At 48.5% G+C, this 12,815-nt stretch overlaps 5 protein-coding genes across 5 annotated transcripts; 4 read left to right on the top strand and 1 right to left on the bottom strand.

The window, feature by feature from the left end:
* Nucleotides 1-316: 316 nt before the first annotated feature.
* On the top strand, nt 317-2,113 carry N7496_002058 (uncharacterized protein; the record flags this gene model as incomplete). Its single annotated transcript, XM_056694989.1, has 6 exons — nt 317-471; nt 545-882; nt 950-1,120; nt 1,175-1,571; nt 1,629-1,781; nt 1,837-2,113. 6 exons carry the CDS (start codon nt 317-319, stop codon nt 2,111-2,113), a joined length of 1,491 nt encoding a protein of 496 aa, XP_056561718.1.
* A 710-nt stretch (nt 2,114-2,823) lies between these two features.
* On the top strand, nt 2,824-4,620 carry N7496_002059 (uncharacterized protein; the record flags this gene model as incomplete). The annotated part of the gene is made up of 5 exons (XM_056694990.1): nt 2,824-3,232; nt 3,286-3,590; nt 3,690-3,805; nt 3,862-4,430; nt 4,577-4,620. 5 exons carry the CDS (start codon nt 2,824-2,826, stop codon nt 4,618-4,620), a joined length of 1,443 nt encoding a protein of 480 aa, XP_056561719.1.
* A 144-nt stretch (nt 4,621-4,764) lies between these two features.
* Nucleotides 4,765-6,712, bottom strand: N7496_002060 (sugar porter family MFS transporter; the record flags this gene model as incomplete). Its single annotated transcript, XM_056694991.1, has 7 exons — nt 4,765-4,992; nt 5,077-5,146; nt 5,218-5,302; nt 5,376-5,652; nt 5,724-6,240; nt 6,299-6,542; nt 6,616-6,712. The coding sequence occupies 7 exons, from the start codon at nt 6,710-6,712 to the stop codon at nt 4,765-4,767; spliced, it is 1,518 nt and encodes a 505-aa protein (XP_056561720.1).
* Nucleotides 6,713-7,359: 647 nt separating this feature from the next.
* N7496_002061 (alpha-L-rhamnosidase) lies at nt 7,360-10,101 on the top strand (the record flags this gene model as incomplete). The annotated part of the gene is made up of 1 exon (XM_056694992.1): nt 7,360-10,101. One exon carries the CDS (start codon nt 7,360-7,362, stop codon nt 10,099-10,101), a length of 2,742 nt encoding a protein of 913 aa, XP_056561721.1.
* A 554-nt stretch (nt 10,102-10,655) lies between these two features.
* N7496_002062 (aspartate-semialdehyde dehydrogenase-like protein) lies at nt 10,656-12,750 on the top strand (the record flags this gene model as incomplete). The annotated part of the gene is made up of 3 exons (XM_056694993.1): nt 10,656-10,769; nt 10,842-11,741; nt 11,842-12,750. 3 exons carry the CDS (start codon nt 10,656-10,658, stop codon nt 12,748-12,750), a joined length of 1,923 nt encoding a protein of 640 aa, XP_056561722.1.
* Between the last annotated feature and the right edge of the window lie 65 nt (nt 12,751-12,815).

The raw sequence follows: 12,815 nt of genomic DNA on the forward strand, positions 1-12,815 counted from the left end.
GCATTGGGGCCACTTTAATACCAAAACACGTTGATTCGATTCATTTTGTGGAGGGAAGCTTGCGTCGTGATGGCTATATTTTCTAGCGCCCACGCAATCCTTTCTGATAAGCGACCGGCCATAGGGATTCTCAAATCACTTAAAATCCCCGGTCGCCCACGCAGGTTTGAGGTCGAATCATCACATCAACACGGCAAAACCTCGCTGATACCTGGTTGACTCTACTATATTGTTGATATTTTTTTTTATCTATTGAGCTGTTCACGTTCACGACTTCTTCACTGGGATTCTCTTTCCGTCCCCTAAATACTTCACAATGACTGGGTCTACACTAGATCGCAGGATATCCGATGTGGATATCCTGTCTGAGAAGCATGTCGTTGAAGAAAAAGTCATTGATTCACCACCCAGTGAAATCGAGCAGGGTATCGTGAAAGACTGGGATGGCGAAGAGGCCTCTGTTAAGCGCAAGTGAGTCTATACACGACTGGGATCGTCAATCACTACACCCGAAGATCACAGACTAACCATGCTGTATCTATAGAATCGACTTCATTCTCCTACCCGTCCTCGCTGTCGCCTTTTTTTCCCTGCAGATGGACCGTGGCAACATCAGTGCTGTCTTGACATCAACGATCACCAAAGATCTGAACATTACCACTAATCAGGTCAACATCGGCAGCCAGCTCTTGTCTGCTGGAATTGTGCTCTCCGAAATCCCTTCCAACATTATCATGCAGCGTATTGGACCTCGGGTGTGGCTATCGGGCCAGCTGTTTGCATGGGGTCTCGTCGCGACCTTCCAAGCCTTTGTGCAGTCATATCCGGCATTTTTGGTAACACGCATTTTGTTGGGTTTCTGCGAGGGAGGTTTCATTCCTGGTAAGTTGGGGATGCCAGCGGTGCTGTGACACGCCTGGAGCTAACAGGACAACTCCCTCATCTATAGGTGCTCTGTACTACATTTCTACCTGGTATAAGAAGGATGAGACAAGTCTTCGGACAAGTCTGTTCTTCTATGGGCAGATGTTTGCCTCGGCTACGTCGAGCCTGATCTCGGCTGGTCTGCTGAAACTCTCGGGTAGTCATGGCCTGGAGGGATGGCGTTGGATTTTCCTTGGTATGTTCAGCTCCTTTTGTTACCATATCACAGTCAAGTGCTAACATTTCCTAGTCGAGGGACTCATCACTCTCTTCATTGGAGTCGTGTTTACTCTTCTGGTACCTCCCAGCGTCGGCGATGGTCGGCCTCTGATCAGCTTCGGTCGCTGGAGCTATTTCACCGAGCGCGAATCGCACATTATCCGTAATCGTGTGCTGTTGGATGATCCCCGCAAGGCTCGGGGCCATATTCAGATCTCGCGCAGTGATATCTGGAAAACCCTCAAGCAGCCCCGCATTATGCAACATGTCTTCTTGACTCTCGTGTCCATGTCGGGCTTCCAGGGCCTGACCCAATATACTCCCAGTTTGATCAAGTCGATGGGCTTCAGTGCAGTTCGGGCAAATGCACTCGCTTCCGTCCCGGTGTACTGCGGTATTGTCTGGTTGACAGCCTTGTCTGTTGGAGCGTACGTTAACATTGTCACTGAACCTATTTAACCACTTCAAGCTGACCGAGAGATTAGTGATCTGACACAACATCGTGGACCCTTTGTGCTTCTTTCTATCACGTGGAACGTGATCTCCTATGTCTGCCTGCGAACGACTCCATCTACCTCCTCAAAGTGGCACCGATACGCTGTGATCGCAGTAGCAAACGTGTCCTATTGCAGCATGCAGTATGTTCATTATCCTTAATATCCGCGAAGATCTAACGACTAACGTGAGCGATAGTATTCTGAACGTGGGCTGGCTATCGGTATATTGCCGCACCCCTCAAGAGCGCAGCGTTGCGATGGCTCTGGTGGTCATGGCGGCGAATTGCGCTGGAATTTCCGGCTCGCAGATCTTCCGCACATCGGATGCTCCTAAATATGTGCATGGTCTTACCGCCATCTGTGCCCTGGCGGGGGCTTCGTGGGCTCTGGCAGCAATCCTTTGCGTACAATATTATATTCGTCGGCGCAAGGAAGAACCAAAGGCTGAGACAAAGCCCGACACGGTGGCTTAGGGTATCTGGATATGGATGATGGATCATTTTAGTTAACTTTATTGCTATCTGTACGAATAATGACTATCGAAATGCAGATGATAGATCGAAAATATATCTTCGGCTAACTTCCACACAATCATCCACCTGCGTAAGATTGAGTATTCGTACTTTGCTCAAAGAAAGTGTGTTCATAGGTAGGCATATCTAGCAAGTAGTTGTTCTAAGGAGCCTAGAATCTCCTAGGGAATACATATAGTACTGTACTGTAGTTCCGGGATATCCACTTGGTGGAGTTTATCCGAAGTCCTTCACAATAGACCAATCAAATGCCCAATTTTGAGTCGCCGAGTCTCCACTCACATCGAGGGGCTCCCCGACTGAACAACCACCCAACAACCCTGACCTCTTCAGCCGCACTTCACCCGACCGGGTTTCTTCACAAAACTTGAACTAACTACTCTGTACTTCCTTTTCAATACCCCTGGAGAATCACTCTCGCCTGAATTAATCCAACACAAGAACAATGACTCTCAACTGAGGGAGACCCTCTGCGACAAACGACCTACTCTAGTTGGCACACCACTCAGATCAATCCGGGTGGCCTTACGCTTTCTAGACCTGAAAGAGGCCCTTGTCCTTGGTTCTTTTGATTTCCAACTACTTGGAAGCTCGCCCGCATAAGCTTAATAAGCTTAATTCGCACAAAGTCCACTCGATTTCCTTGGCCCATGCCTTCTAAGAATATGGATTCGGCTTGGAGACCAGCGCCCGACTCTCAACCTCAACAAGGGGCCCAGTCTTCTTCGGAATTTCTCTGGGTGGACTGCCAAGATGGAAAGTCGCAGGATGCGGCGGTCGCTCGGAACGCACAGGCTTTCTTGCAGACGAAATATCACAAAATGCGGCGCCAAGCGCAACTACAACAATTGAAAGCGTCTATGAAAGCACTTCCCCCTTCGAAATCTCCTTCGGCCTCTACTCCCAAGAATGAGACTTCCTCGGAGAAAGACGACCGTCAACTCACAGTCATTCAGAAGGATCACCGAGTACATCGATCCCTTCAACCGAAAGTGGAGGATATTCTTCCTGTTGTATCCCCGCGCGTAAAACAGAGTGTGGATTTCTACTTTGACTACTGTGAGTTAAGCTCGTGGTTATGCGAAAATCCAACATTCTAACTATTTCGATAGTCAGAGTTCAAGGTTCACGCAGATGGTACCCAATGGGCCAAAGTGAAATGCTGAACTGTATACTTCGCCAATCCTTCGACCATCCTTCACTTATGGAAGTTATCTTGTCAATGAGTGCCTATGACTATGCCATGAAATTCAAAGCACAGCCACAAGGCACGAGTCCAGTCGTGTATAGATCTCTACAAGACGCTTTTTATATACGTTCTCACGTTATTCGGTCCATCCGGAACTTACTGGATAAGCCAGCGGAAATATTCTCTGAGGCTGCAGTGCTACTCATTGGGCACCTGTTTGTTACAGAGGTTAGTCAAGAGATTCTCAGTTACTTATCTTTCTCTCTTCCCCTTTTCTTTTCCTTTCTTTCTTTTTTTTATTCCGAACCCTGATTAATCTCATGCTAGGCACTTGAGGGGAATATAGAGGCAGTTGACGCCCACACTGACGGACTTCGAAGAATTGTCGAGGTTTTAGGCGGCGTGGAAAAAATAGGCGAGTGGCCTCTAGCAAATGTCTATTCGTAAGTGCGGCAAAGCTGAGAGAGATGAAATTTTGGTTTACTGACTATACTGCTAGCTGTGACCCTATACGAGGTCTTCTCAAAGACTGCCCGCTGGTCTTTGATATCCCGAAAGCTTGGGAGACAGAGTCTCTTCGAGCACTTTCCGAAAGAGCAAAACCGTTTCGGAAAGGACATCCCCGGCTCGGTACTTCCTTTTCCCACTCTCATATTCACCCTCGCCTAAAGATGATTATCAGATCTTTGGAAGATATCATCTGTATATACGAGGAGACCCTTCGCTTGAACATAGATCTGGCCATGCCTGATCACAACTGTGCCCTACTTCTAAGCAATCGACTTCATTCAGTGCCGTTCGATTATGCTCTTTCTCCTTTCAATGAGTCAATTCGACTTACACTCATGCTTTATATGCTCACACGGATGTGGGAATTCCAAGCAAGTGTCGAAGGCCTTGTTCGAAAGCTACAAGATCGCTTAGAGGAGACTCTAGGATATCTAGAGAGCTCAGCTCCCAACCTTTTATTCTGGATTCTCTTCAATGGTGCCTTTGCTTCTGCAAGATTCGAATGTCATGCATGGTTCGTCTCACGACTTAAAAGCCTTGCCAGAGAGTTGTTTCTTAGTGAGTGGGAAGACGTGGCGTCATTGCTTGAAGGGTTCTTGTTCGTCAGGAGGTCTATAAATGAATATGCTGGAGAATTTTGGCAAAAGGTGGCACCAAAGGAAGATATTGATTACGTGATAAGAGATAAAATAATTAAGCCGCAGTGAATGGCCTTCTATTCGCCACTAAAATCCGTCCGGTTGTTTAATAAGCTTGTAAAATAACTCAAGTGTCTCATCAACCAGGAAGTAGCCAGCGTACCTAGAGGAGGCACGAGTCAGAGCTCCGCTTCAGGTCAGCATCACTAAAGAATTTGAGCGTAGCCGCACCACCTTGCTCCCGCATTTTCTATTCAAGCGGTTACTTCATTATGCTGTGTTATACCGGTCTTATCTTCTAGCCCTTTGCTTTCGATCTGCTGCGCCAGAATACTAGTCTCAGTAACTCGATTCTCGCTTTTGGTGGAGTTGCCGATGAACCAGGGACTCTCAGTGAACAGTTTCTTCATCTCTTCCAGAGGTAACTGCTTTGTCTCCGGGAGAATGGCCCAGAAGAAGACGGCGTTTGTGAAATTGCAGACCTATGGAGAATGTCAGTCGCAGGCCTTCCTAGCGCATTTATTGAAAATAGACAGGGCTAGGAGGGCGATTTTATGAATACTAACCACGAACAGAATGTAGAACCTCCAGCCGGAGTTTGCCATTCCAATCGGTGTCACCTGGCCAATCATTGTGCTAAGTGAGGGAGACGATGGTTAGATGTTTTCCCTCTAATAGCAACATAGGGATAGGGCTGGAAGACACACTTAAAGGCAAATGAGACCATGCAGCCCAACGCTACACCTTTCGCTCGAGTAGCAGTATCGAATATCTCGGCAGGGATCATCCAAGCTAATCAGCGTTAGTATTGATTCTTTTTAACCGTGTTAAAGTTGGTAAGAATGGGAAAATAAAGTGGCCATACACAGTGATCCCATACTGGCAAAGCAGAAGTTATAAACCCATGTCATAATAATGAAGCCCCAATGTGCGCCTGTATTATTCACTTCGGGAGGGAATTGGGCGAGAAGAATTGTGCTGATAACGTATGTGAGACACATAGCAAGATTTCCGCCAACCACAAGTTTGCGACGGCCAATTCTATCGACAACCATCATGAGAAGGAATTCACCGATAAGGCCAATGATCGAGTTGATAGCTTGGTAGCGCAGGGTGTCAGTTCCATCAATGCCAATTTGTTCCTTTGGGAATTATGTATCAGCTATGTAACCTGTCAAACACAAGGTTCATGACTTCGTTCATGACTTCTTACAAAGATAGTGACGGAGTAGTATTGAATAGCGGACACTCCTGTCATCTGGGTGGCGGCTTGCATAGCGCAAGCCAGCAGGAGACGACGGAAGTTGGACTTATCAGTGATCCACTGATAAAACTTGACCTGATTGTGTTCCTTCTCTGCGGCCACTTGCGTTTTGATTTGCTCAAACTCGGCGAGAATCCACGGGTCGGATGTGTTCCCATTCGCATGCAGTCGCGCCAGGGTCTGAAGACCCCTCTCCAGCCGACCCTGGCTGATGAGCCAACGAGGGGATTCTGGAAAAAGGAAAATTAGACCAGACAGAAGAGCAGCTGGTACGATCTGAATCCCCAATGGGATGCGCCATTGGCGGTTGTCCACAAAACTGATATAAGTGCCATAGCTGATCCAACTTCCACAGACACCACCAATGCCGAGCATGAACTGCTGCAGTCCGGTTACCAACCCTCTAATATTGGGGTGTACTAGTTCTGCCTGATAGATTGGAACAATCATGGTGAGCACACCGATCCTATAGGTTGTTAGTTACTGAAGCTAAACCTGGTAACAGTCCGGTAGAGGGAGCTTACGAAACACCCGCAATGAAACGACCGCCTAAGATGTAACCATAGTTCCGCGCACCAGTCTGTAAGCCACCACCAAGGCAAAAGATCACTCCACCGGCCAATATGGTTGCTCGACGGCCAAAGTAATCCGAGCATGGGTATGCCAAGCCGGCGCCGAGAAAAGCGCCAGCCGTGAGCAGGGACGCAACAAGACCTATCTCAGTGGTGGTGGGGCTGAAGTAGCTCAGAAAAGAGCCACTAGATACCACTGTTTCAGAGACATATATTTGTGAGTTCCTCTGAACGGACCTTGGGGATGTAAGGCGCATTGGTTGACTCACCCTCGGCGACAATAGTAAGGTCGTACCCGTAGAGAAATGATCCAAGTGCGGCAAATGTGCCCACTAGAAACTGGTATACCTTAGGAGGAAAGCCCATGTTGATTTCCGATGATTCCAATTGATCTTAAGCGCGAGTAAAGATTGAAGACCGTTGTCTGCCCCCATATCTGAGGGCGGGACATCATCGGCTTTTAAGCTATGCAGATCTCCTCCATGCGGGGAGCTCGGCTCATTCTTGGCGCGAGAGACTGTTCAGCACTACGATCCCAGGATATGTGCATCGATCTGGACGAGTTCCACCAGCGCACGACGCGGGGAAATGAGTTAAATCGTGTTCAAGTGGAGGTCAACTCTATTATGACGGACGTTGGAAGCGACGAGGTTGAGATCCACTAATTCCCTGATTGGGAAACCTCCCGGTGGCTCGAGAACGCCTGCGGAAAACTAGCCAATCAAAATGCAGAGATTCCGCAGGTGGCTGGTAGATCCAATAATCTCAATAGTATGATCTTGCTATCGAGAATCTAGATCGACAAAATAGTAATGAATCTAGGAGCAAAACGATTCTTCTTTCGGGGTAATGGAATGCGAGATGAGATGATCATGGGATGAACCGGAATGACTCGAGAAGATGGCCTCCTCGCCTTGCTGTCTCTCTCGAACTGTTCGCCCTCTTTTTCTTTTTTTTTTTCTTCTCATCCTCCAGAAAAAAACACAACGTACATTTGATATACATTATCTGAGATGGCTGAGATCAAGGCCTTGCGCTTTGAGCACCATCCTTCGGGATTGGGCATACAATGCTCTTCACCTCGTATCTCCTGGATGTTCGCCGCTGTTGATGAGTCCATCTACGACTGGACTCAATCTCAGTATGAAATTACCGTTTATCGTGATGGCCTGCAAGAAAACTTCATTGTTCAAAGTGCCCAGTCGTCTTTGGTCCCTTGGCCGAGCATGCCGTTACAGTCGCGCGAACAAGCCAAGGTGCGAGTTCGAGTCTGTGGTACCTGGATCAATAAAGAAACCAGACTTGCACACCCAGGTTGGTCTGCCTGGTCAACTTGGCAAACGGTGGAATGTAGCCTTCTCAGCTCGCATGATTGGACTGCAGTGCCTATCTCCAGCCCCTTCAATCCTTCAAGCCAAGAAGATGAGCCCTTGAGGCCCTTACTTTTCCGGAAGGCATTTGCACTACCCGCCACGTTTGGCTCCGTGTCACGCGCTCGACTATATATCACAGCTTTTGGTGTCTATCAGGCATATCTCAATGGATGTAGAATCGGTGATCATGAGATGGCGCCTGGGTGGACAAGCTACCACCATCGCCTTGCATATCAAGTTTTTGACATCGACTCGTTAATCAACGTGAATGGCAACAATGTGTTGAGCATTGAGGTGGCAGAAGGCTGGTATGCGGGCCGATTGGGATTCGGTGGTGGCAAGCGGTATATCTATGGAGACCGGATGGCTGTGATGGCCCAGTTGGAGGTCGATGGGCCTACGGGTGGACGGCTCCAAATTGCCTCGGACATTAGCTGGAAGTGTCACCCAAGTCCTACTATCAGAAGTGAAATCTACAATGGCGAGACCTATGACGTGCGAGCTGAAGTGAAAGACTGGCATCAATATGGACCTCATTATATTGATGCGGACTGGGACGCAGTCTCCGTTCTGGACTTTCCTCGGGCGCAATTATACACGCCAGACGCTCCTCCAGTCCGAGTCACGGAGATCTTGGCACCTCAGGAAATATTCACCACACCAACTGGCCGGACAATTCTTGACTTTGGGCAGAATCTAGTTGGCAAGCTTTGCATACATGCGCTTCCAGCGAACGCGACTGTGATCTTCACTCACGCAGAGGTCATGGAAGACGACGAAGAATTGGGAACACGACCCCTACGTCGTGCCCAATGCGTTGACAAGGTTATCACATCTGGGCAGACGGTGATTGATTGGTCGCCAAAGTTCACCTTTCACGGGTTTCGCTTTGTCCAAGTCGATGGATGGGACCCCCAAACGGAGCAATCCTGGCAGAGCAACATCCAGGCGCTGGTGATCCACACTGATTTTAAGCGGACTGGGCAATTCGAATGTTCTGACATGGCTGTCAACCAGCTGCATCAGAATGCCTGTTGGAGTATGCGCGGGAATTTTCTGTCTATTCCCACGGATTGTCCCCAACGGGACGAACGCTTAGGATGGACGGGAGACATTCAAGTGTTCGGCCCATCTGCAACATTTCTCTACGACTCAATTGGCATGCTTTCAGAGTGGATGGAAGATGTAGCTTGTGAACAGTCAGATCACAACGGGGTACCCCCTCTAGTGGTCCCTAACATCCTGGACCATGTGTGGCCATCCATTCCCCAGGCCGTGTGGGATGACGTGGTGATCATTCTTCCGTGGGTTTTATATATTTCTTCTGGCGATCGTGATATTTTACATCGACAATATCCAAGTATGACCTTGTGGTTGGACCAAGGAGTTCGTCGAGGCCCCGACGGACTGTGGGATCCCGAATTATGGCAATTGGGCGACTGGCTCGACCCCCAGGCACCGCCTGACGAGCCTGGAGACTGTCGAACGAGCGGCACACTGGTGGCAGATGCATATCTTGTCCATGCCACATCTCTAATGGCGGAGATTGCCTCGATCCTCGAGAGAGAGACAGAGAGCACACATTACAGCTGCAAAGCTCAGCGTCTCCGTGCCCTTTTCCAAGACAAGTATATAGCGCCATCGGGCCTCATAGTCGGTGACTCTCAGACAGCCTATTCGTTAGCAATTGTCTTTGGTCTTTTGTCCACACAGAGCCAATTTGAGACAGCGAGGCGTCAGCTTGCTGCCCGCGTACGCATGGCAAAGTTTCGTGTAGCGACGGGGTTCGCTGGCACACCTGTGATTTTACGGGCTCTCACCGAAACAAAGAATCTCTCGTTGGCCTATAGAATGCTCCTCGAAAACGGCTGCCCATCGTGGTTATACCCTATTACGATGGGAGCAACCACTATCTGGGAAAGGTGGGACAGTATGCTCCCCAACGGGTCAATAAACCCCGGTGAAATGACTTCTTTCAATCATTATGCATTGGGGTCTGTGGTTAACTGGCTTCACGAGACAGTCGGCGGATTGAAGCCGCTAGAAGCCGGCTGGAAGACTGCTCTAGTATCCCCACAGCCAGGAGGCTCGTTATCGCATGCTTCGGTATCATATGATAGCGTCTACGGCCGATGGAGCTGCCAGTGGAAATTGGTTCAAGATGCGGATCAAGACGAAGCAGTCACATTCTGTTTGGATTTGATTGTCCCCCCAAACTGCAAGGCTGTAGTTAAGCTCCAAGCTGGTGAAGATGGTATCGGTAAACTTGACGAGGATGTGGGCTCTGGAAAGTACCAGTGGAGGATTCCTTTCCTTCCTTTACCATGGCCGCCCCAGGCCACTGCCCCATTCATAACAAACCCCGGACAGAATGTGAAATAGATTCGTAGCTATTGTATCTTATGTATTGAATCCAAATTTCTTTATCAAATTTTGAGCAATAAATTTCTCAACAAAGTGATATTTACCCGACCTATACTAACCATGCCAGTCACACATCGCACCCAGGCAATTTCACATATAATCTATAGAAAATGGCCATTTTTCTTACATGTCCAAACCCACTCGGTGATTTGCAGTTTTGGGAATAGGCTCACGCCAAATTCCAATAAATCAGACTTTGTGTTTGCATTCTAACTCGCCAGTTTGATTGCGGGGGAGTGGACTCGATGCCTGCCTCTTCGGAGGAACTCTCACCGAGTATTTCCACAGTCATAGGGACTGTGGGCCTTTTCGTTCATTTTTAGTTCAATTACCATGATTGAATTAGTCCTGGGAGTTTCAGCATTTGTGGCAGTATGGGAAAACGCGGGGAATGCGGTTGGTGTCACAAGTGTATAAAAGGGCTGTCCCTCTCGACCTTTGTCTTGAGCTCACCAAATCATTTCAAAATAGTCATATATACTCAGAAGAATCACTCAAAAGATTTCAGTATCATGAATCTATGCTCTATCTTATGTTTTGCCCTCAGCGCAGCGGCGTTGACACTTGATATTGCCTCGTCTGGTGGCAATCAGTCCAGCCCCCTTCTTTATGGGCTTTTGTACGAAGTAAGTCAGCTTCCCTGGTTGTTCTTGTTTAGTTTATTTTTCAAAGGTAGAAGAGTGACTGACGAACGAAAGGATATCTACCACTCTGGTGATGGAGGTCTCTATGGAGAGATGCTCCGGAACCGGGCGTTCCAAGGGTCCTCGTCGGGTGGAGCTGCCAGTCTGGCTCGGAACACGGATTATTGGCATCCTATTGGAAGTGTCTCGCTGGCAATTGATACATCTGCACCGGTTGTTTCGTCCACCTTGCCATACCACATGCGGATGGATGTACCCGCTGGAACCACTGGGACTGTAGGGTTCTACAATGAAGGCTTCTGGGGCTTCGACGTGGATGCCACTAAGCGTTACATCGCCAGTCTCTGGATGCGGGGCAACTACTCTGGGACTGTGGATTGCTACTTTAGTAGTAATACAACGGGACAAATGCTTGGATCTTCCAGCATGAGTATCGATCAGACTTCGTTGGCAGGATGGGTGCAGAGCTACTCTGCAACATTCCAGCCAAGCAAGACTGCGCCTGATGGCAACAACACGTTTTATTTCACCTTTGATGGGTCAAAGCTCGCTGGTCAGAGTGTGTATTTCAACATCTTGAGTCTGTTCAAGCAAACCTTCGATAATAGGTTGAACGGCGTGCGCGAGGATCTAGCTGATGCGTTGGTCAACATGAACCACAAATATATTCGACTTCCGGGAGGGAACAATATGGAAGGGAATAACTCTCCTTATGAATGGAAATGGAACGAAACCATTGGCCCTCTCACGGATCGTCCTGGCCGTCCGGGCACGTGGGGTGATATCAATACTGATGGATTTGGTCTTCTCGAGATGATGCAAATGGCACAAGATCTGGGCCTGGAAGTCATTCTGGGTATCTGGACTGGATTGTATCTGGACGGTGAGGTTGTTTCCGAGGCCAACCTGCAGCCATATGTGGATTCTGTCATGGACGAGTTGGAGTTTCTCCTAGTAAGTTTGCTTTAGAGATGATCCCTTCTGTAGATAGATCTAGGAATACGCACCGCGATCTAAATGGGAAAGACAATGATTTGCTGATGTGATTGAACAGGGAGATAAGTCGACCACATACGGGGCCAAACGGGCTGCTCTGGGATTCCCCTCGCCATTCACCATCAACTGGATTGAGATTGGCAATGAAGACTATCTGAATGGGGGGACTAGTTCCTACTATTCATATCGATACATGGCCTTCTACGATGCCCTTCATGCAGTTTACCCGTCCATAAATCTTGTGTCAACCATCAACCCCAACCCAGTCACATCGAATGGCAGCTCACTCGACCTCCACATCTATGGCAATGAGAACTATTTCGTCTCCCTTTTCAACACCTTCGACCAAGCTAGTCGCGAATACCCAGTCTTCGTCAACGAATACGCAGCAACCAACACCGGCTCCAACAACGCTGGCCAAGTGGGAGCCCAGACTATGGGCACGTCGTGTGCGGAAGCCATCTTCCTCCTAGGCTGCGAAAGAAACTCGGACGTTATCGTCGGCTCCGCATACGGTGCCTTGATCAAGAACTACAATGAGGCACCCGACACGGTGGCTGTTATAAAGCACACCGCAAACGAGGTCCTGTATAGCATCAGCTACTATGTGCAAAAGCTTTTCGCGGACAATATGGGCAAAAGGACGCTTCCAGTTAACGCCACAGATGGTGAGCTTGGCCCCGTCTACTGGTCTGCAACGGCCAACAGCTCTTCCACCATCCTCAAGCTAGTGAATTATAATGGGAAAACGGGTTCGTCCAACGCGGTACAGGTCAATGTCAAAGGCTCGTCAAAGAATATTGCCACCCTTATCACCTTGACTGCCCCGGGCTCCACTAGTGTTAATAGTTTGCCGTCGCTAGGAGGCGAAAGCACTACCATCACCACCACAAGTTTGTCCGGATCTGCGGGTAGCTTTTCCGTTAGCTTCGGCAATTCTTATGAGATTGCTATTTTAGTCGTCTAGAGAGGTCTCCATATTGGATCTAGCTTGAGATACAATCAGTTATTGGGATTGTCAAAGCGGTTATT

The sequence above is a fragment of the Penicillium cataractarum genome (assembly GCF_028827025.1).
Source record: "Penicillium cataractarum strain IBT 29864 chromosome Unknown utg000001l, whole genome shotgun sequence".
NCBI lineage: Eukaryota > Fungi > Ascomycota > Eurotiomycetes > Eurotiales > Aspergillaceae > Penicillium > Penicillium cataractarum.